This window comes from Pyxicephalus adspersus, chromosome 2 (genome assembly GCF_032062135.1).
Source record: "Pyxicephalus adspersus chromosome 2, UCB_Pads_2.0, whole genome shotgun sequence".
In the NCBI taxonomy this organism is placed as follows: Eukaryota; Metazoa; Chordata; class Amphibia; order Anura; family Pyxicephalidae; genus Pyxicephalus; species Pyxicephalus adspersus.
In genome coordinates, this window is record NC_092859.1 from 21,564,586 (window position 1) to 21,589,661 (window position 25,076).

Here is a 25,076-nt window from a genome sequence, read left to right on the forward strand (position 1 = left end):
ACACTTACTGTTACTTGTGACCCCCCTGATCACTTTGCTCATTTTCCACCTATTCTCCTTTCTAATGTTTTTTTTGTCTTTTCTTTGCAGCGAGGAAGCCAAGAGTACTACATGGCTGCACCCCGTCACAGGAGAGACCATCCTGACCGGACATCGCCGCACCCCGGGTGAGTCTCTATACTATGTATATGCGGCCCTGTGTGTGCTCGCAGGGGAATTGGCAACTTATTTGAACAAGGAAACTTTAGCTGTTTGTTCAATCAGTGCCTACAGATAAAGCTGATAGACCCGACTAAAACACATAGAAAGTTTGCTCTTTCTAATATCAGCAAATAGAATGGTGTGCTGTGGGATAAGTAAGTACACCCTCAGATGCTGGAAATGATATATATGTATAACTGCCCTCAGCTGCATAATGTTTCTGAGTCTCTTTACAGAAAAGTCATTTTAGATCCCTTATAATATTAAAATGGAATTCAACTTTTTGCCTTGCCAGTCCTTTGGTGGATTTGCAATTGTCCTTCAGATCACTATCGTGTTTAAGGACCAGTTTCTGGTTCAGCTTCAGTTTTGTGGACAGATGATATCACATTCTCATCAAACATGCTTTGAATGCAGAATTTGTAGTTTGCTTGAGACTGCAAGCTGCCCAGGCTGTGATGCAGCAACCCCAGCCCATAGGATTTTTACCACCATACTTCACAGTTGGTATGGAACAGTTCTCCTAACATGCTGTTAGCGCCTACTGTTACCACAGACAAAAATCTCCATCTTTGATTCATTCAATCGCAGCACATTTTATTCGAAGGCCAGACCTTCATCTATATGTTCCATGGCAAACTGTAGTTTTACGCAATGGCATTTTCCAAGCACAACTCTGATTCATGTTAAATTGTGGTGATATCTTTCCCTTTTCAAATGCTTGCACTTTGAGAGCAATTGCTGCAAGAATCACCTACAGATCCTGCAAGGAAATATCTTGAAGACTTCTTTTAGTATTAGGCGGTCAGCTGAATTTTCTGGGTCAGCCAATCTGAACAAATTAGTCGTTTTATATCTACAATATACCACTTAGAATAATAAGAATAATTAGAATAATTTCTTTACCGTGAAATTATTGATTTAAAATACATTGGCAATCTTTTAAATCCTCGTCTAGACTCTTAGGTATTCATAGACTTCTTTTTGAGGGCTTTAGGGTGATTTTTGTTTTTGGTTTAGAGGTGATGAGGCCACACACATCATTAGCCAAGATAACATCAGACCCTCTATATGAGGTGTATAAAGGAAGAGTTCCATCACCAATACCCCCTATGGTGGTTCTGGATTAGGCGGTGTACTTTTTTTTTTTTATGTGCCAATTCTGCATTTTTAGTAATTGAGAATGAATTCACCATTTCATTTCTGTTATCTGTAGGCACTGTTTGAATGAATATCTAATTTATATCTGTTTAAAATGTCACATTTCCAGGGGTGTCCTTTGTTTTTTTTCATGCGTAGCATGCTGTATTTGTAGAGCCGTGATTTACTAAAAATGACACCAGGAGGCTGATGATACTACATTGTGTGCTTGTTCTATTCATTTGATGTGTATGGGCTCACAGGTCATGTGCAGGGTAAATATGGGCAGGCGGGAGGCAAGTGACTGCTTTGTTCCAGAAGTTGAGAATAATTAATTTTACCTGGACTGTGAAGAGCTGGAGAGTTATCATTTCAATTGGCCTAAATCTTCCTGCTGAGGTTCTTTAGGGTTGCACAGTGCACTCTGGACTGTCAGGATTGCACTAAAATTTCCTAGAACTGTGCAGCAGGTCTTTCACACGTGGGAGTATATCACTGGATTTTAGAAACTTGGATACACAGCGTACCAATCTCTGGACTGGCAGAATTCATTAAATTGGACATCAGAGGCTCTGAAATACAGCCTACCTACCTCTGGAGTAGCAGAATTATTCACCGTAGGACGCTAAAAAGTCATCAGGAGCCCTGGCTGGAAACCAAACTGGATGCCAGGAACGAGGCACTCTTCCAACAGACACCAGGGATTAGTTCATATATTTTTCTGTTTATACAGAGAGTTTGACAATGTCATTTCAGCTGAATATCAGTGACCGAACACAGTAATATCCATGGGGCAACAAGGACCAGGACTACTCTCCACAGGGCAGCATACCTTTTAATAAACACCGGGGATCGTGCTGCATATTCTGCACTGGGCACCAGGAATCAGGCTGCATATTCAGCACTAAGAACCAGGGATCACAGCCTACCTTCTACAGGGCATCGGGAACCAACCAGGCTAACTTTCACGGGGCATCAGGGAGAGGGCAGAGTACCCTCCGTTGGGCACCAGGAACCAGTCAATGTAAATGTATCCGTTTCATTCTGGGGGGAGCTCAGTGGTTCTTAAACCAGATGAGGATGGAGCAGCTAACATTTTGGGGTGAATATGTGGGCATTTATCAGAGATTTGTTTTCTTATTTTTTTACTGTTTCTATATGGTTTTTATGTAATATCTAATACAGTCTCTGCTTTATACACAGTTCTTTATCTCAACACATGTAATTTATAAGTACAGATGAGTAATTTATAATGAAAGCAACCTGTGTACTGGCAGAAACATGACTGCTAAGCTCTGGGTAACCTTCTTTAATGTCACATTACCAGCTTTCACAGCTTTTTTGCTGTATACGATCACCTGAGTATCTCGCTGTTGGCTTTGACTTCATTTGCACTGAGTGATCACAAGTGTAGGGGTGTTGGGTCATTGTACCCAGGTAGTATATCACGGTGTGGATGTGTGCTCTGTGTAGGTGTGCCGGGGTTGGAGTATGTAGGATAAAAGTATAGTGAACGCTCTGTGTGGGGATCAGATAATACAGCACAGGGTATAGTGTTTACTCGCTGTTGGGTTCAGAGATTGCTGTATGCAGGGTAGGTCATGATGTAGGGGTGCCAGGTTTAAAGCACACAGGATAGGTCATAGTGGTGGGGGGGCTTTTGGGTACACGGGCTAGGCCATGATGTAAAGGTTATGGGGTCAGGATACAAAGGGTAGGTCATGGTGTGTGTGTGGGGGGGGGGGGGGTATTGGGGTAAAGGATGCAGAATAGGTCATGGTTTGTGTTTTTGTATGGAGTTGTTAGGGTCAGAGTATGCGGGGTCACCCATGGTGTAAGGGTGTCAGTTAGAGTACATATTAAAGGTCATGGTGTAAGGGTACCAGGGCCAGAGTATGCAAGGTAGGTCATGCTGTAAGGGTACCAGGTTCAAAATACGCATCGTAGGACATGGTTTAAGGGTGTCAGGGTTAGAGTACAAAATATAGGTCATGGTGTAAGGGTACCAGGGTCAGAGTTCACAGGGTAGGTCATAATTTAAGGGTACCAGGGTCAGAATATGCAGGGTAGGTCAGGGTGTAAGGCTACCAGGTTCAGAATACACATGGTAGATCATAGTGTAAGGGTACCAGGGTCAGAATACACAGGATAGGTCATGGTGTAAGGGAACCAGGGTCAGAGTTCACAGAGTAGGTCACTGTATGGGGTTTTGGGGTCTCAGTACACAAGTAGAGCCTGGTACATTTTTAGTGTTCAGCAGATGGTTATGGTAGCACATTTGAAAGATTTATTTCTTCCCCTATGTATTCATCCTGAGTGTCAGAATATTGATAGGAAGACGTGGGGACCTGCAGAGATTAGTGCTCAGCACAGACGTTGTAATATGCATACTGAGCTTGTGAGCGTGTGTTGGCAGGTAGAGGAATGTTAGAGAAATAGAGGAGACATTTTCTTCTTCTTACTGGAGATGATAAAGAATACTCAGAGATAATTCGGGAGAATTAGTGTCAGTTGATGTACCGCAGTGACCGCCCTTTGCCCCGACAAACACAGATAATAGTGTAAATATTTACAGTGAATTCAGGGATCTGGGCCTTTAAAATGGGCCATGTAGGGAAGTGGAGGCTTGTAGGTGCTTTGCGCTGGCGGGCAGCCAGTTACTGATTGGTGATACGTTAGGAGGCGACACTCTGCCCTCACATTTACACTGCCATCCTTACTGTCTGATCAGACGTACTGCCAGTCTCAGCATCGCAGCATATCCAGATCGGCTGTGCCAAGTCATAATTGGCCCCTATTCCGTTCCTTAATAAGTCTTTGGACAACGTACAGTGTAGGCGCAGATGGTGCTTTTCATATGTGTGCCGCCTGTGTTTATTGCTCATCTTCTTAGTAAATATTGCGGCATAGAGGAGTCTGCGCAAAGTGCGCACTATGGCGGCCAGCTAAGCAAATTGTTAAAAAGCAACCGTTTTACAGTTCATATCTAGAACTTTTATTTTTCTTGTATCCATTCTGTTTCCACTTAATTTAAAATTTCCCCAAAATTTTTTTGCTTTTGGAATTTTCTGGTTGTCATGGGTAGTTTGTAAACACAGAGATATCCTACATATGCAAGTCAAAATGTTTTTGCAATCGCCCCAAAACTGACCGGAATATCCAAATGTGTAAAGTGGTGCAACCCACAGGGACCTCAGAAGGGAATTGCAGCCTGCAGGGTAACCCTGTCTTTGCCCTCTTGGTAATTCAAGGGAATTTTTAAGATTATAAACTAATGCGTTATGTAAAATGTAGAAAGATCGGATATGGAAATGTAGAATAAATCCTGTTTGTGTATGACATGTATCGGCATGTGGAATATAGCAGACCTTCAGAGGTGATTATTTATAATGATTTGAGCATTGCTACCTATAATTCTCTAGAGGTTGGAACTCTATTGATTGTTTGATGTGATTAAAGTCTGATGTGTTCATTGCAGATATTTCTCAGAATGCCGAGTGGTTACTATGGTCATTCACTATAAAAAAAAAATAATAATAATAATAAAAAAAAATCCTAAAATGACTTTTGTCTTTAAATTGGCCATTCTTAGACTGAAGGGGTATTAGTGTTAATGGACCTTATTACCCTGTGCACCTCTGTCTCTGCCTGTGACCCCTATTCCACTGTGTGCACCTCTGTCTCTGCCTGTGACCCGCTATCTCACTCTTTGTACATTGTATATATTGTTTGTACATTGTAGAAATCTTCAAGGTTGAACATATGTGATTTGTCTTTCAGATTTGCCCACGGGATGGGAGGAGGCATACACCTTCGAAGGGGCCCGATACTACATCAAGTAAGTAATGATGGTTCTGCATCATGTCTTTAAAGGGTCCCTGTCATTTTATACCTTACACTTTGTACCGGTGCAGGAGCTTGTTGTCACATGTGTGAGGAGGGGTGATGGCTGCCAGACAGGTTGCTGTGTTTGTAGTGCAGACATTGAAGTGTGCTGGGCTGGACGGTCTAGTTTTCGTTATGGGTGTGGGGTTTGTGTTTGTTGTTTAGGTTGTTTGCTGCCATTAAGCTGCTTTGATGTCCCCATACTGTGATGTTCCTGTGAAGTGTAATAACTGTCAGTGTATAGAAATGGAGGGAAATCTATCATAGCGAGCTTTCCGTGCGCTTTGTATAAACCAGTCAGATCTTTTATTTTACTGTTTCACCTTCACTGTGGAATTATGGAAATCTTGTTGCAATGGGTAATAACACACATGTCCTTTTCTTCTACTTTTCTGTTAAATTTACAGTGATCAGTCTTCTTCAGTGTGACACTTCATAGCATTTTGATGTTCCGGCTGCTGTGGTAGCCTAAAGCAAGCAGCCAGGACTGAACTTTTAACTTTGCTCCAAAGAAAAATGTGATTGGTTGCTATGAGTTACTGCAGTTGCAAATCCTTATTTTTGCATGTTTTGTAAATGCATATGTGGCTGTCATATCCATTTTCTAATCATTGACATAACGTTTATGAGGGTGAAAGTGCCAGTGTATCTAAAAATGTTATAGGGAAAGTTTGTTGACCTGACTCGGCTCTTCTTCCCACATTTCCACAGTCCCTTATGCCTTGAAGACTCTGGATGCAATATCTGTGTGCTATAGTTCCTGGCCCTGTTCTTGCCCACCCCCGGGGTGTTTCTGAAATTGATCTGTGAACTATGGTGGGGTGTTCTTACTCCTCTAAATGCATTCTTCATAATGTAAATAAAATGTTACGCACAACCGGGATTCAGGCTTGCTAAAGCAAAGGTGCCATTGCCAGAGTCCCCAAGATTTATATTGTACTGATAGGTGGAGTGACCCACCAGCTGTCACCATGAGTTTTGGGTAGAAGTTTTGGCTAGTATGTATGCCCCCATCCTTGTCAATGGTGTTTTATCCCATACAGGGATCCTTAGTATTATGTTATTGGTATTGTCCATGATTTGTACTTTACTTTTGTTGGTATATGTGTGCAGGGAACGTTTTTCCTTTTTTCTTTGCAGCAAATACTTGACAACTACTGCCCTAAATCTCAAACATTCTGAATATGGAGCAGTAAGCTTTAAACCTCAGCCAGCGGTTTCATCTCCAATGAGTCATTTTCTGATCTGTAATTAGTGGTGCTCAGGATGGTGAATATTAGAGGATGCAAAACTGAAATGATCTATGATGTGCTAAATGATTGGTGGAATATGAGAATTGGTGGTACGAGGTATGCAGCATGCTCCCCTATTGGAGCTGCTTGATACAATCACCCATCGGTGGTATGATAACCGATTCTTCCATTCCTGTACGTATAGAAATTATTTCCTTTGCTTCCATTAGGCTGTGTAGGATGTGACCTGTTATCTGACATTTAACTCCTCATTGTAGTGTTACACTTCAGGAAACACTTCTAAAAACCTGTCTGTCTGCACTTTGCTAAAATACCTCATCTCGTATATTATATGTCGTATAGTATATAGTGTATATAGTATATGTCGTATAGTTAGGTTAAAAAAAAAAAACGATAGATAATTACGGAATTGTGGAGTGTTTAGCTAAGAGTTATAAAATGACATGAAAAGTATGCAAAGTGCAGAAATTGCCCAGTTTTTCAGCCTGAGCTGGTTTTACTTGCATCCCCCTACGTATCAGTGCACATAATAATAATTGTCTGTGTGATGTTTGTATCCCCTGGGGACAATGAACGAGGGATTAATATCTGTAAAGGGAGAGGTGTCAGGGGTGCTGGAATGGCGGCCGAGGGATTAATATCGTCCGTGAATCACGTATTATTGCCCCCCCTCCCTCTCTCGCCGCTGTATTAATAGGGCTCCCTTCAGCTAGTTTGTCAGGTTCCTCCAGTTTTGCAGCATGAGGCTTCCCCGGGGTCAGCAGGTGAATTTGGAGATTTTGGGAGGGAGACACATGACTCATGAAAATGTATGTTATGGAGAAATCGCATCAGGTCTCCACATGTTGCAGAAAGTTTGACACTTAGGAAGTTTGCATGGTGAATGAGTTGCAGAGGGGGGCTGTGATTCCTGAAAGGAGAATTGTGATATGATGAGGGGGCTTTAATACCTGTGATGTCTGAAAGGGAGTGTGTGATACCCTGAGGCTGGCATAACTAGCAGGAGGGGTATAATACCCTGGGAAATGTCTAAACCAAATGAGGGGCTCTGTCTGAGCTGCACCCCAAATCTGACATTGTAAGATCTAAATGGATCCTTATCTCTGTCACGGTTTATTATGTCCCCCCATGGAGTTGGCTATTGATTCAATCCCACGTCCTACATGGCTTATCATCACCCAGGGGAGCCCCTCACAAAGCTCCGATCATAGTTTATACATCTTTTATAGCTGAACATCCTGTTCCTTCCCCCTTAGTTCCCACCATCAGACATGTCACACGCCAAGAGCTGACATCTCCCAGGACTGTGGGCTGTAGTGTTTTTAGCTGTTGCATTGTGTTATATATGTGATGTGAATAGTATGTGTGTCGTGTAAAGCCTGTGCAATGTATAGTTTTTCCTTTGCACGGAAATGTCTATTCCATGCATTAGTTGCACACTCCATGTATATTGTGTGTATTATATGTGTAATGTGTGTACTATATATGTATGGTATGTGTGTATAACCTGTGTTCTATGTGTAATATATATGTATAGTATGTGTATATATCCTGTGTTCTATGTGTAATATATATGTATGGTATGTGTGATTAGCCTGTGTTCTGTGTGTAATATATATGTATGGTATGTGTGTAATATATATGTATGGTATGTGTGTATGTATAGCCTGTGTTCTGTGTGTAATATATAATGGACTTGGTAAAGTAAAATATGATTTGCTGGTTATAAGATGAGACAGTAATAGAAGTAATTTTGGAATTTTGAGGGATTCCTTCTCTGTTTTTCTCTGTGGGGGTCGGACCAAAGACCCGTGTGTTGGGGTGCCTATTCCTGATATTTGGGGGTAGTGGTGAACTAGAATTGGGAGCTGGTAGAATTCAGGAGACAGTCAGTCCATTCTAGATTTACTGATAAATCTCGACAAGTTTTGTGTCCGATGACCTGGCCTGGGACAGTTTGCGTTTGCTTCCTGTATTGTTCTTTCTTTGTGTATTGTCGTTTGTGCTGTTTCCAGATTCCTTTCCCCCCTCTGTGATAATTATATTCAATCAATGCTGTGTATAGGAATGCTGACCTCACTGATCCGACACAGAAAGTCACGGGCCCTTCCCACAGCATATCGGCCCCCTTTTCTAATCATCTTACCGATTGCAGCATCGCTCATCACCATGGAGACCAGCGCTGCTCACATCTTATTACAAATGATTCTCCGATTGGCGAGGGGGAAGCAGCACTGCGACGAGGGACCCAGCAACATTATATTTACATGTCTGCTATGAACACCATGAAATGTTATCGCCTCCTATTACCGCACTCAGCACTTCTCACAGGACAATGCGACTCGCCGCATTTAGGTCGTGTGATGTTTGAAACATTAGAGATGCAGAAAATGCATGTGTGTGTGTATAATCTATTCATCTCTGTGCTGGATACAATGCATAACCACTGTCTTCCCTGCTGGGATGGTATGGGGCCCTTCCCAATGTTATCTTGGCATCCCTGTGTAGTTACATTTGTGTATTCCTGAGTGATAAAATTCCGTGCAATGCTTCGCTGCTATTTAATTTGTCCTAAATTGGTTCCCTACAACAATGGTGCCAATTTTTGCAATGGCATACAATCATCAGGGGGGAAGAAAAAGGATTTGATTTTGCACATGCATTGCCGCCCAATTTCAGATGCGTGAAATCAGATCAGATAAAGACAAAACTTTTTATACTGGTTGATGAAGGGGTGGTAGGGGCTGCGGGCAAAGAGTTAGATCATCTGCTCAGTTTTTGCTGATGTCTGTTGGACTTTTGTCCCTGTTATTGAGACTGGAAGTAAACGATGATCCCTTCCCAATAGTGACCCAAACATAAGCAAAAACGGAGAATTGGACACATAAAAAATGCTGTAGTTGCATCTTTTAGAGGCTGTTTGCTGAGGGGGTAACCTGTGTATGGGAGGATGCTGGGTGTGTGTTGTGTGTATTCTGGCTGCACCCTGTGTGTGTGATGGTGGGGGGGAAATAATGATTTTAGTAATCTGGAGAGGTTTCATGTCAGGAGGTTTATGAGCTTCCACCCACCATCAAGTTAAAAGTGACATCCCCACACCCAATTCATATTTACCTGATGGATGTGATGGGTCGGCTAGTAAACAGAGGACCTGCAATGTAGTAGGGAGAGATGGGGCTCTTAGTTTTTTTTTTTTTTTTGCTTGACTTTGGATGACTGGTATTGTGCAAGATGCAAGAACCTGAGATTGAAAGTGTAGCAACCTCAATCTACTGCCCTGTACTAAAATCGCAGCGAAGAAAGGGAACTCTATTGCCATGAGTTACCACGCTTTGCACTAACCTTGTATGTGGGTTTCTGGAGTGCAACTGAAATCCCAATTATTGTTGGCTGCAGTTAAAAGATCTTCTCAACTGGTGTCCTGTCTGGTTCCAGGCATCTAGTATAGCCATCTATACTCACCACTGTCCTAACATATCAGTAAAGTCAAGGGAATATCTGGGTTGAGTCGTTCACATGGATTTGCTGTGCGGTTGCAACTTACTAGCAGTAGAAATGGTGCACCCAGTAAGTGGTAACTGCAACGTCTACACTAAATTCCAAAATTAGGAACGTTTTGATGGTGATTTTGGCCTTTCACGGGAGCAGTTTTTTAAATTATTGTGGTGTTTTGTGGTTATAGTATGGTTCACAGCACTGCAAAGGGCTATGGGCCATCTCCAGTCCTATAAGGACTACCTCTACACTCTGCTGTTGGAACACAACCCAATTCAAGTCAGTGGAAGTGGCTGTCAAGAGACTACATGTAGTGCTCAGGAACAGCTCTACAAGTCACCCTAATTCAAATGCAAGCTTAAAATAGTTCCCAAGGATTAAAAAGGAGCGTGGTTTATTAAATTGAAAATTACAGGTTCTAGGAGAGAATTTCATTCAAACATTGTTTCACATTCCCTTTGCCACCTTGTCAGTGACTCCTACCTGACCCATCTTGTCCTTGTCAAGCCTCTCAACCTTATTATCCAGTAATTACTTTGTTCTTGTCAATGCCTACAACCCCCCTACACCTTATCCTTGTCATCTCACCTTTCCCTGTCACCTCTATTAATCACCACTTCTTTGTTAGTGTCCCACCTTGTCCTTGCCAGTTCCCACATACCCCCACATACATACACATACATTTTTTAGCCACCATGTTGTCTGTGCCTCTGCACCCAATCTATCCGTCCATCTATCATCCAGGCACCTTCTTGTTGGTGCCCCCACCTTCCATTATCCAGTCACCACCTTTATCACTATCACTAGTTGTATATTTGGTTTCCACATGGGGCTAGATGAAAGTCAGTCTATTGTAGGAGCTTCTCCAACAAACCTCTGTCTGTTCTCTATAATGTAATAGCCATTGAGAGAATATATTACCTTATGGTATTGCAATGATTACAGTTGTTAGGTAGAATGTGGAGTTGTACTGGGAAGGGTACTTCTAAGTATTCTGTACTGAATTCCTCCAGGAGAGGGAGGTCAGATTCCATTTTGAAATATCAATGCCAAAGAAATTTCCAGTGAAGCAGAATGTGGTCTCCCATGCCAAGCCACTGGGTCTTGGTTCCATCTTCTACAATCATGCATTCATTACATACACACTGTTTTATCCCTGCTGGGATCCACTGGGGACTGACTCCAATTCCCAGCACCATGGAAAGCTTTGTGGAGTTACTTTTACCTACATGGCTCCTGGGATTTGTCCAGCTCGAATCTCGAAGATCACAATGGAAAAGAAGAGCCTCAGCTGGCTATGGTGTATGTCAGTCCCTGGAGGGAGAAAAGAACACAATGCTGCATATATTTGCAGATCATAATAACCTTGTCCAATTGCTTCCTTCACTTGTTAAGGTGGTAGAAAGTTGTGTTGGCACCAGAAAACTTTGTAAAAGGTTTTTGGTAATTGTTGACTGAGTGATGAGGACAGGAGAGTCTTCTCATTGATCAGGTAAAGCAGCTCATTTAGTAGAATGTTTTGTTCCTCGGTGACGGTATTAGCGCAGATCTCGTTGTATTAGAGTTTGCTGTGGTGTAATGAGACTTCTAATGCGGCCAGACTATTAATGGGATGGAGCTGATGGAGGACGGCATTGAAGGACAATTCCTCTCTCATCTCCTGTAGACTTCGCACTGCGCTCATCGCACTCACTTCACAAACCTCTTTGTGTCTTCTCTGGTTTTTTGTGTGGTGACTCGGCACAGAATTCCTGTCCTTTCTACCTGGCAAATCCCTAACCTGGAAGGATCTGTCCTGGAGACAATCTATCGCTAGGAAATCACTAGTGATAGATTTTCTTAATAAGTTGCTATACCTTGTAAAATAATAAATTGTGTTCCCTTTCAAAGAATCATATGTAAAATCTGTAGTGTTGAAGCTGCCATCTTGGGTTGCTGCCGCAAGATATGTGTAAAGTTCGGTCATTGATCGTGGCAGCTACATTTTAGTAGGTGTGGCTGGTGTGTGAGATTGGTCAGAGGGACAGTGCTGTGACATTGGAGAAGAGGTATACCACCAAATTCATATTTCTGTTCAATGTGATATGCACGGGTTTACGTTTTGGTATAATGAATGGCGACTCCCCTCAGCAAGTATTTGTCAGGTCCCCATCAGAAAATAACATGGTTCCTGCATGCAATGGAAACTTTCTGTGCTCTATTGCTGCACAAGCCATGATGTATACTTAGAGTAACTAGAAGCTTTTCTGTGACATAGATCAGCGGTTCCAACCTTTTGAACCTCACAGACCACTAAATTCATAATTTTAAATCCCGTGGACCATTAATATGAATTTTTTTAAAAGGATAAATACATTTGTAAAATAATGATCTTCCTAATGGTGCCTGACAAGGACTGTGGAGGCTCTGATTCAATGATCAGCTCAGGCGTAAGTGAAGTTTTACTATTGTTACTATTATCATTATTTGTATTATCTTTGGTAATACTAAAGAATGCAAAATATTAGTTTGCTTTTTATGGGTTTATTTTATTCGAATCTAAGACCAAACAAGAAATGATAATTCTCAAAGTCAAACTATTTGATGCCATTGAATTTAACTGGCAAAGAAAATACACAGTTAAGGTCATACTTACCTAAAAGAGAATCTGAGAAGTAAATAAAATAAAATAATGGGATGAGAATCGGTATTTGCGGAGCGGAGTGACTGTTCTAATGTTGCAAACAATACTGAATCATACGGCTTGGCAACGGTTGCCTCATACAACTTAATACTACACTGACGTCACACTGCGCCTCCCTTGTTTTTTGGTCTCTAGTACAGTTCGTGAATTTAGTGCAAAATAAGGGTGAAAAATTGTCATTCAGAAAAAAGGAATTTATCAGAATGTTATTTTTGTTTTATTATTTAAAAAAAAATTTGTTTTATTATTTTGGACCACCAAAATTTTCTTGCTGACTACTGGTTGGTGACCACTGACATAGATTGTCCATAGAGGTTTTCTTTCTGTGTACATTGTGGGCTTCAGCCTGTGTATGCATTCTGCTTGTGCTTGAATATCATTTCTGTGGGTCACTCTAGAGATAATTAATCTTTTTTTGCCACATTCAAACTATACTGCTTGCTTCTGCTTGGCAATTGTTCTATTCAGCTCTATTTAATATCAAAATGATGTTTTCTGCACCTGGGCTCTCAATAACATAATTATCAGTAAAATTACCCCAGACCAAAACCGCTGTGAGAACAGCCCAAACCAGCTGGGCAGCAAAAATAATAGAAAAAAACTGGGCAGACCTGGCAATTATACTGGATGTCCTCTCTGATTTCTAATGTTTGGGCAGAGTGAAATGTTGGAAATTTGGTTATCATACTGGATTATGATAAAAGATGTAATGCTTGGGCTGTGCAGCATGACGAGAAGCCGGTGCTATGTTTAGGATGATGATGATGATCAGTGGTGGATGGAGATGTTGGGCAGAATAGTGGTTACTGGTATATTGGATGTGTCTGGTTTGTGATGGAGATGTTGGGTAGATTGGTGGTGGTCATTGGTTATACTGGATATCACTAATCAGTAATGAATGGAGATGTTATGCAGAATAGCGATGGTTGGTGCTTGTACTGAATGTTGGAACAGTGATGGATGGAGATGTAGGGCTAAGGCGGTGGTGGGTTGATAGTTATAGTTATTGTAGTTAGCTTTGAGTTGGGATGTTGGTCAGATTGTTGGAAGGGATGTTGGTCAGTGGTGGATTGAAGTTTTGAGCTTTGTGGTTGTGGGTTGGCTGTTATATTGGATGTCTCTGATCGGTGATGGATGGAGATGTTGCACGGAGTTGTGGAAGATCTGTGATTATATTAGATGTCTGATCAGTGGTAGATGGAGATGTTGGAGTAGTGAAATATCAGCGGATATATAATTGATGATTGATTGATTAGACAAAGTGATCGTACGTCCGTGGTTGTAATCTGATGGATGGAATCTGTAATCTGTAATCTGTCTCTGATGGATGGAAACTGTGGTGGTGGTGGGATTGTTTGTTAAATAATTGTCTCTAAACAGTAATGGATAGAGATGTTGGGTAGAGTTGTCGGAGGTCTAGGCTTTATTGGTTGTGTGTCTGGGGGGGATTGGTGGTTAGTTAATGACTCTGATCAGTAATGGATAGAGATGTTGGGTAGAGTTTCTTTTGATTGATTCAGATAGGTGGAAATGTTGGGCAGTATGGTATGATATAGATAGTTAAGGACAGAAAGCATTGTCTGTGATTGTCTACACACATACTTTATTTTGGCGAAAGCTTGAGTATGTACATTGGTCAGATTTAAACCTTGATATACTATTCGCTGGTATTTATTACTTTTTTTTTGATTGATAGCTTGTTTGCTTAATGCCAGTCAGCAATTATTAAACCAACACTGCTTTTTTCATCCATACATATTTTTATGTGTTTCTGTTCCTGATATTGGAAGGCTCTGATGGATTGGGATGTTGTGGAAAATGATGGAAGAGCTGTGGTTAAATTGAAAGGCTATGATCAGTGATGGATAGGGATGTTGGACAGAATAGAAGGTTGGTAGTTATATTGGATGATTGTGATGAGTAATTGATATGGAAGTTGCACAGAGTGGTGGAAGGTCAGTGGATATATTGGAAGTTCCTGATGGATGGGAACATGGATGGAAGGTTTTTTGTGTGTCTCTGATTAGTAATGGATACAGTTGTTGTGCAGGGTGGTAGGTTGGTAGTTATATTAGATGTGCCCAATGGATGCTGGGTGGAGTGATGGTGGTTGTTTATTTTATTGAATGTCTCTGATCGGTGATAAAGATATTAAGCAAAGTGTTTAGTTGATAGTTATATTGGATGTTCCCAATGGATAAAGATGCTGGACAGAGTGGTAAGTGATTTTTTTTGTTGTCTCTGATTAGTGATGGATAAACTTGTTGGGCGGAGCGTTTGGTTGGTGGTTATATTGGATGTCCCCGATAGATGGAGATACTGGGCATGGAGTGGTGGTGGTTGTTGGTTTTATTGGATGTCTCTGATTAGTGATAAAGATGTTAAGCACAGTGGTGTTTTGGTAGTTATATTGAATGTCTTTGATCATTGATAGATGGAAGAGTTGGGCTGGGCAGGGAGAAGCTGTTCTCTCCCTAAATACTGGTTTATCAGATCACACCTCACTTGCTTCTAGTATTAATTATCTCATCTATAATTAACATTCTGTCAAATAGAGAAACAGGCGTGCAACTCAGTTCTTCATCTCCACCCTGAGCCGGCTATGACCTTGTAAATCTCTTATTGTGCTGTCCATGCGGGCTGGAGTGTTTACTATGCATCGTCTTCTAAACACGTCTACGTCCTGGGCTGGAGCGACTGCCAATGTTATATTGTTGGCACAGAATTCATGTTCTGAGAATCCGTGCCAACATATCTTATGTCTTCCCTGGAGACGTCTAGAGACGAGTGATCCTGTACATTGTTCTGTTTGTGATGGGTGAAAGTCGTAAAGGAAAGAAGTTTTGGTTGTTAACAAAAGCTTAACTACAACATACATGTCACTTCTCATCCTGATGGTGAATGTGTGCAGCACACAATGAGCAACTGGGTTTTCTGTTTTGCAGGTTCATGCTTCCTGCAAGGACTTGTACAGCTGACATAGAAGTATATAAAAACCAGAATTTAACCAGCATGTTTGCCAAAAAAATTTAAACTCCACTAATGGTCTACATGTGGAAACACCCATCACTAGCAAATATTCATCTCACATTTAGCAGTGTGTACCTATCCAACCTTGGGATTGTTTTTACTGCTGCGTGTTAAGTATTCCTGAAATCACAGGCCATTGTCAGCCCTAAAGGAGGCTGCGTTCTAAAATCTGTAACTTGTATAATTGTATTGTATAATATGTGAGATAACGGCCTTCCTCCACCCCCCAGATTTTAGGAGCAGAGAGCACGCGGGTGAAATCCAAACATTCCCAGTAATGGAGGCACTCAGCATTAAATCCTCCTCTGCTGACACTGCAACCTTATTTAGCATTTTCTATCCCAGACAGGAACTTGGCACACATTATCGCAGCAACAAGTCTGTGTGAGAATCGCTGAAAGCAAACTAATAACCAGGGTAAATATTGGCCCATTGTGCTCACCAGTGTCCCCTTTATTACATCTGAGGATAATACACAGATGTGACATCTCGCTGTAGCCATCAGCTGCCCCTTTGTAATTATCACTCAGTATACACAGATAAAACACCCTGGTGTACTCACCAAAGGCCCCTACATTACATTTAGTGATAATATTTAAATATATTGTGTCAATGTACCAACCAGTGATGACTTTGTAACATTCGCTGATAATAAACACAGATCTAGCAGCTCCTCTGCAATTTCATTAGACAGCCACTCTTTTTATTTTTGCATGTCATCTAATTGGTCAGAGTGCTAACCACTGAGCCACGGAGTGGAGTGCAGCATACCATAGCATCCAATCAGAGGTCAGATTCGTTCAAGATAAATTGTAATTGTTTGCTGAAGGATTGCCCTTTTTTCTGGATTTTTAGTAAATCTGTTTTTTGAAATATTTGCAGGAATATTTCCAGTCTGATTTACAACTTTTAAAAGGCAGGTTGATTGGAATGTGCAATGCGTTCTGTCTGCGGCCTTCCATTTACTGTCTGAGAGTGAATGATTCTACTCCACAAAGCATTTACGAAGTTACTTATTCCCAATTCTTGTGACGGTTTCTCAGTTTTACAACTTGACAAGAGTTCCCCTTTAAATGCAACAACAATCATAGAGAAAGCTCCGAAGAGGAAAGAGCAGGAGAGTCTTGGCAGGAGGCTCAGGATAATGCCTTGTAAGCCATTTATTCTTTTTGTAGATGGATGAATAGTGGGCTGAAATCCGACCTTTCGGCCAGGTGGAGCCTCTCCTGCTGGTGTGTACAGCAAGAATGTAATGATAACACAAAATGTATGTAGGAAGGGAATGCATCTTCTACCAAAACATGTGACTCTTGTATGTAATGTATATAGAGGTCAACAGGACATTAATAAAACCTAGAAGAGTAATGGCAACAAAAAACAATTGGTTTGTTATGACTATCCAGTATTCTCCCCGAATATTTTTAAGCTGGGTGGGAAGAAGCTGTAGGCGGGTGGCAGCCCCTGTATTGTGTCCTAACCTTTCAGTAACCACCCGAAAACAAACCTGTAGTTACTGAAAAGTGCCAGGTGGTGCACCCAGCTTAAAAGGGCTGGGGGAAACACTGACTATCCCTTATTTTTTTTTTAAGTATCAAAAGAGGGAGAAGGGACCTCGAGAGTTCATAAAGAGCAGGGCTTTATGGCAAGGAGTTGATGAGTAAATTGAGTGTATTTCCCATTTCCCAACGCGTTTTGCCAAGGATGCTTCTTCAGGGAGACATGAACATCAATGACCGAAGCAAGATAGATATAATGTAAAGACACTCATTTCATAAAGGCATGCATCCACCTAAATGCAGTGGTTAGAATCATGTGTAAAGGAAAATAATCAACATGGGGACGACAAGGGTTATAACCTCCTTACATGCACGACTGCAAGACTTTTCTAGAGCTGCCCCGGCTCTCTGGAATGGTCTTCCTTGTCCTATTCAGCTTGCTCCTACTTTCTGCTCATAAAAAGAGCACCAAAAACCCAACTTGCCTACCCGTCTTCTTCTATCTCCCAAACCTTCACTACTTCCCATTACTACATATCTCCCCTCCTATTGTATGCTGCTTCCCCACTTCCTAGATTGTAAGCTCTTTGGGCAGGGTTCTCTCCTCCTGTGTCTCTGTCTGTATCTGTCATTTGCAACTCCTATGTACAGAGCTGCGTAATACGTTGGTGCTATATAAATCCTCTTTTATTAATAATAATAATAATAATAAAGTAAAAGGGCATTGTTCACATAATTGGGAGTACAGGATTATCCCTAGATATGAGAAGGTGGATCTCTTCCTGATGGTAATTTACCCTTTATGTCTGAGATGAGATCTATATTTGTTCCACGCATGTTTAAATTCAGTTACTATTCACTACCTCTGCTGGAAGTCTGTTTCAAGCATCAACTACTCTTCCATAAAAACAATACTTTGAGTTTTTTTTCCTTCCTCCCTGTTTGCAGTCATGTCCAATTATTTATGATCTAGGTTGGCTTTCTGAATCTTTTTTGCATCCTTTGTGTATTTAAAGTTTCAGTTAAGATTTTCGTTTCTCGTTTCCAAAAGACTGTACAGATTCAAGCAGGACCAAAAGTGACATCTAAACATCCCCTCCTGCTGAGATATAGGAGTTATGGTAATATGAGATCATTTTCTAATTCATCTCAGGCATCCACCACCACACCTAAAGAAGGTTTTGCCTGAATGACGCCAGCCTTTAGCACCTGGCATGGATGCTTTCTTGCAATCTTTGCTTCATGAAACCCCATGTGAATAGCTGAGATCAGCTTCTTTCTAATGAGCAGGTTTGGGATTACGTGCTGATGAGGATGGAGAAAAGGAGAGGAGAACTGAGACCCAGATAAGATAACACTGGCTTCAGCATCAGTGGGGGGGCAGCGACCAAACCACAAAAAAGAAAACACTGTACGGTAATATAAATGGTATAAAGAGAGTGATGATCTCCAAATCTCTGTACTCATTCACTTTTATTATTATCTTTTTGTAAGTTAGGACAAAAGATCTATAAAGGGGAATCACAATGTTTCTCCTGCAGGTGATCCCTCTAATAAAATAGCCAGAATTGTATTAATTTCCTCATTGCCTGGCCATGCTGTTGTTCATTTTGCATTCAGCAGAAATAAGCACCCACCAATCTTTTTTCTGGCCAACGCTGTACCCCCCAACATTATATTCCATGAGTGGGTTATTTGCACTAAATCAGTGTTCTCTCCAGCCTTTACCTGGGCGCACCACCTGGCACTTTTCAGTAACCACCTGGCTGTCTTTTGGTGGGTACTAAAAAGTTGGGTCACAATATAGGGGCTGAAACCCACCTGCAGTTTCTTCCCACCTGGCTTAAAAAATAATTTGAAACCTTATTTTTTTCTGCTTTAACTAAATTCCCAGCAATTCCAAATCAAGTTACAATTGACTCTATATTGAATATCAAACCTATTGCACACCTTTGTGTCATCAACCTAGAACAAACCTTATCTACCAAATCCTTACTTAGAATAAATACAAAAGAATCGAACAGACCCACGTACAGAGCCTTGAGGCGCGACACGATAATATTACCAAGTATTACTTGTGCAGTGTGATTAGTGGACAGCACAAACATTTTGGACATTGAGCACCCATGACAATCTGGCATGGTGAATTGGTTTCAGCCCCCTGAGTAGCCCAGGCAGGGCCTTTGTTTGTTGTGAGGCTCCTGATAACATTGAGCCAATTCCTGTCCGAGGTGTAAAACTGGTTTGTTGGGTTTCCAGAAGTCCAGAGTCTCTTACTCGCTGCCACACCTGACCTAATCTGACGTGTTAAAAGGGACATGTGTTCTGTAGTAGATTGTAAGCTCTTGTGGTCCTCCCAACTTTTGGTATATGTTGTGTTATAGAAACTAGAAGAGCAGAAATTAAAACTTCAGAGCAACTTGTACACTTGTGATTGGTCAGGATAGCACTTGTCTGATTGGTACCTGTCTCTCATTGGCTGAATCACCTAGTACTTGAAGCTGGATTGGTTGCCTTAAGCGAGGGGATAGTGCTCTGAGGTGAAGTTGGCGATATCAGAAACAAGGATGCGTGTTCCATGAGATGTTAGCTGGGGGGCTAATTCTATGTTTTGGTAGATAATGGCAGGTTTATTGACCCTTGGGTAATTAAATCTTTGTTTTTTCACATTTTCTGCTTGACTCCTAACCATTTGCCTCATTGTACCCTTTACACTATAAAATTCTTTTGTGTTGCAGCAGAGCAGAAAATTCCTGGGACTTTTCATTTGCTGAAGCCCCCTGAGAGCTATACATAGTCAGTGGGTGGCCCTGTCAAACAAAGTCCACATAAAACAAATATCAGTTCTGGGTGAACTTTTATTGTGCAGGTTGATGGCCCTGGGTGTTGGATCTGGTTATTCTCAAAAAAATGTTTGGTGTTTGTCTGAAAGTATTCTAATAATTCTTCCCACCCATCAGATTTTAATGTCCCCTCTACTGTGCCTGCTCTGTATAGGTTTTCCAAGTTATGTCCCTGCTCACCCTTCCTACCCCCTCACTCAGACATTTTTGCTGCCCTAAATAAGCATCTGCTTCATTGTTATAGTTAACGTTAGCTTGCTTGGGTTCGGGATCTGGGTAGATTAGCTTGTGGTTGGAAATGAAATTGGGGATTAAGTTTAGGCATTAGTTTGCAAGGGTTTAAGGTTTGTCACTAAGTAGGGGAGGGGGTTAAGATTTAGGCACCAGGCAGGGTGGTATATCAGGCTATTAAGTTATGCTGTAGGTAGCAGGATTATTCATTTTCCCATTATCTAAAGATGATTACCCTTCTTTCTCTGTCTTTTGCCAAGACTGGTCACTGAGCTGTACTAAGCTTTTCACTGGGACAGAACATTTCTGTACCTTAGGGTCCTCCTCTTGTTTTAGGTATAACAAATGATCAGTACACGTGAAAATTAAGCAGCCGAAGTTGTTCAGATCTTCATATTTCTTGGGAATGTTTCATTTGGCCCCACCCCTGCTTAAGTCCCCTGTTGTGATGGATTGCTTCTATAACCAACCAGAAGGTTGGCACGAGGATTGGGGCGGGGCTAAGCTGTACTTCTGTGAGTGATTCACATTGCTTCCAACGTCTCTGAGAATATTTGTCATCTCTGGTAGCCAATCAGATTGCAGTTGTCCTTTTATCCCATACAGGTCAATTGTTATCACGTCTGAGAAAATCTCTCAGGAAACGCGCTATTTTCCCTGTGCGGTACACGGAGGCTCTAATCGCTGCCATATTTCTGTTTGTATTGAAGATCCGGTTGGATAATGTTGTTGTAGCTGCAGTTATTACATCCTCATGAATATAAAGCGAGCATTCTTCTAAATTGTCCTTCATGATCGCGGTCAGTGTTATCTCCACAGACCTGAATATTTTATCCTTCCTCTGGAAGAATGACAGCAAAGAGAATTCGTTCAAAAGGCCAATCCGCACTACGCTGAGAGTTCACCATTTCCAGGGGCCGCGGAAACTGCCATTCACATGGCTATAAGGACGAGATTTTCTGCCATGGTCTGCTGTCTTTGTAGGAGAGAAATGGCGTCTTTCTTATATGTTGTATTAAGGAATACTAAAAGCTTTTCTGTTCAAAAATGATGCCAGTCATACACATGTGGAAGAAGCTGACTTTTAATAGAAGCTGTTCTTCCTTTTCATAGAAAGATGTCAGTGCCAATATCTCCTTGTTCCTTTCATGCTGAGGTGTGTTCAGGTTATCGGTGCACCCTGTGAGAAGTGGCTGTGATATCAGTGCTGACATTCTCTGTAGTAGCAGCACTATTTCAATGCCACGGCATGCCAGCTGCAGTTCATATGTAGGATTCCTGGGGGGAGTCATAAAAGAGCGATTAGGAGCCAGATTTGGCCCACGGGCCAGAGTTTGTCACCCCTGGATTAGGGAATGGTTTATCACCCAGTCATGTTCTTTATTGTGGTCCATGCCCTGTTATTTCTCATCCAAGGTTCCTCCAGAGGTTGCTGGGGGTTCCCTGAGCAATGAGCAGTTTGTACCTCCCAGGTCAGTATATTAGCCAAAAATATCATTGGTATCTATCTGTAAGGGTGACATTCTTACCACCAGCTTGCAAGACTCATCCCATAGAGATGTAGCGGTCCGGCCGGGAGACCCATAATAACAGTAGGTGCAGGCATAAGACACAGCTGATATTATAAGACACTGAAGGTTCTAGTGATCCAAGAGAACCTGGTATCATAAATGTATTATCCAAAGCTGCATGATAATAAAGGTATCCTTGTAATGACAGGGTCTCTTTAAATAAAGAGTGTAATGAATAGAAGTTGTCAGAGTTCCTCCATTGTGAGCCCCTCACCATCTCACCCCTGGCTGCAGTGTGCTCCTCTGTCTGTGCTGGGGAATGGCGCCACCTGCAGGACAGTATGTAACATTAAACCTTTTCTAGAATTATTTTGCACATTTTACATTTCTGTTTTCTCTGCCAAAAAAAAAAAAAGATTTCTGGCAACATGGAATTGGCAGTTTTCCCATCGCTGCTACACGTTTTTAGTACTCTTCCAGCCTGCTGGGTCCCACCAGCATTGCAACGCCTTGTTGTGTCACCGTGATGTCAATATTTCTTATCTATATATATATATATCTATAGGGCAATTAGAATAGGAAAAGTGTTTTCTGAGGACAACTCTAAGTTTATGGATTTTTAGCAGGACAAAAAGATGGTAAATTGCTCCCATTTGAACACAGGCGGCAATAAAACCATGACAGACTGTCCAACCCTTCACGATTCCACCCAAGACATAAAATAAAATCTTGCCTGGAAGTACATAATAAATTCTCCAAATGCATTACAATCTGATTGCAAATTCAGGCCCCTGCACTATATAATTGTTGGCAGATTGTACAATTTGATTGTATGTGTGTGGTAAACTTTAGATATTTCTATAACCCAGCAGAAAGTTTGTACAGCAGATGTGCTGACGTATGCGGCCTGTCATGGTATATCTGATATTCAGAAAGATCAGCCTATGTGTGGTCAGCCTGGGCCCTGCTAATAATTCCTGGTGGTCTCTGGCCTATGTGGGGATTGGTTGACCATTTCTATGGCCCTGGAAGACATGGGACTAATGGCAGAATCTTGTAAATAAATGGCGGTTTAATTGCTGGCGTCTCGCTCTGAGCTTTTTGGAAGACAAGGGAACGTCTCTCTGACCTACATTCTCTCTCTGCTGTCATACTTTACTAACTCGTCTGTGTGCCAACAAGTCATTTTATGTTACTCCAATTCCTCAGCTGTGCAGCGAATCGAGACGCCTTCCTGCAGACGTGGGATTCTTCGTTTTGGGCAGCAGATGGCGCTCCATGCCTGCTCTCTGCTTTGGGAATTTGTGCATCTGCAGTGCTGCCTTTCAGTGGCTTGGAGTGATTGTAAGCTTATGGGAATAGTCATCATTCTGATCACACACATATCACCATCTGATCTCCCGCTACTGGCTTTGCTTAATACAGTGTTTCTCAACCAGGGCTCCTCCAGAGGTTGCTAGGGTTTCTTTGAGCAACTTATGCCTCTCAGTTAAGTTTATGTGACACCAATGATTATTTTGGCTATCTGTAAGGGTGACATTCTTCCCACTGGTCAGCAATGTTAAGCTACGTACACACGGCAGATTTTTATCGCCCGATAATCGGCATCGGCCAATTATCGGGCGAAAATCTTCCGTGTGTACAGTCGGTGTCGTCCATCGTCCGGACGACCGACCTGCCGGATCCACGGACGATGGACGACAGCCGATCGTAATGAAAGGGAAGGGGAGAGCGCGCAGCAGGGTGCCGCTCCGTCGCTCTCCCCCCTCCCCTCTCCCCCCTCCCCTCTCCATAGAGCATGAACGGTGCTGTATGTACAGCACCGTTCATGCATCTTGCAGCCCCTTGTCGTTGGAAAGGATCGTGAAAGATCCTTTCCAACGACAAAAATTGCAAGTGTGCACGCAGCTTAAGAAGCATTTTTGCCACTGACCGTAACACGGATACTCTGTGAGCTGGGGATATAGTAAATATAGCAGGGGTTCCCTGAAGGCCTGAAAATTTGGGGAGTTCCCCCATGTTAATAAGATTGAGAAAGCCTGGTCTAATACATATGTCACCAGTGCTATAGTCTGCTTGCTGCATCCCGCTGCATTAAATGATGTATAATGGTCAGTAAATCTTCTTGGTGTGTAGCCCTGTCCCATGCCTCTCTGTCCTTGCCCCAAATCTCCCATATTGCCCTCTCTCCTCTCCCAATGCATATCAACTTATGTCCTCCACACTGACCCTCCTGCACCAATAAATTTTCGGGTTATCCCAAGTCTCTCACGTTGCCTCTTCAGTGGTAAATGTCAACTTACCCCATGCAAATGTACATTGGCTTATGTCTTATTCCCTCCTTCTCTAGGTTCATGTGAATTTTTCCATTATTCCCCGCTCTGTTCCCCCTCTCCCAATAATCCCCAATGACCCCGATCATCCATACCAGGATAAAAAGATACTAATAATTTTTATACAAGACCATTAAAAATCATGCACACAAGATAGCAATTTTGGCTTTTAAAAGCCATACGGAAGCAGTATAGCTAATAAAACGTCATTTAAAAATCTTGTTGCTATAGGGTGATCTAACTTCTGTATATATGCTCCTGTGAAGTGCTGCTTTGGTCATGATGTGACCAAGCAATATGGAGATCATTCCATGCCGTAATGGTGCAGCAGTCGGTGTCAGAGCGCCATCCCTTGTGTCATCAGTGTGACTGACCAGTTCACCTTCTTATCATTCCATGCTGTGCTGGTCCACTACGAATATTTATTGTCTACTTTTCATTCCATGCTGTGTTGATTCTGTAGCAGGTAGTAAATTACAGCCAATTTTCACTTCTTATTGGAATTCATCACCGCTGCTACTTCATGTGGTTCATTAGACAGTCTGGCTCTGAACTTCATGATTAACTCAGAATGAAATCTGTAAGCTCGGGCCACAACCTGCTTTGCCTCCATTTGTTTCCTGAAAAAATTGTAGAGTACGCTGCAGTGTTATCTGAGACTGCTAGAAACCACCATCATGATCCAGGCAGCTACAAGGGATTGATGATATTTATCTAGAGACTTGGGAGATTGTTGCTTTATTACTTGGGATCTTAAGAGACAGCTTCCATGTTACCAGAGGAAGTCAGGAGACTTCTAAATTACAGAGTACTGTAAAAACTGATTTACTTCCTGAAAACTGTAGGAGACTGCTGCTTTGTTATAGGAGTATTCTAAAGGCTGCCACTATCATATGATTGCAACTACAATGAATGGATTATATTTACCTAGAGATTGGGGGAGGTAATTGTTAGATTACTGGAGACTGTAAGAGA

The 25,076-nt window shown here is 41.8% G+C and overlaps 1 protein-coding gene across 10 annotated transcripts in view; it reads left to right on the forward strand.

Annotated features, from left to right (window-relative positions):
• The window catches only part of PLEKHA5 (pleckstrin homology domain containing A5), an 83,014-nt gene that overhangs the window by 2,984 nt on the left and 54,954 nt on the right, over window positions 1–25,076 (forward strand). For 8 of the 10 annotated variants that reach the window (XR_011919305.1, XM_072399879.1, XM_072399880.1 and 5 more), the window contains exons 2-3: window positions 91–167; window positions 5,122–5,179. Coding sequence is in view for 8 of the 10 variants with exons in the window: in XM_072399879.1 (XP_072255980.1) it covers window positions 91–167; window positions 5,122–5,179 (135 nt within the window). In the remaining 2 variants the exon portion in view is untranslated. Of the gene's footprint in view, window positions 1–90; window positions 168–1,849; window positions 2,444–5,121; window positions 5,180–25,076 lie in introns of those variants that run through there. The other 2 variants (XM_072399883.1, XM_072399889.1) reach the window with 2 other exon arrangements.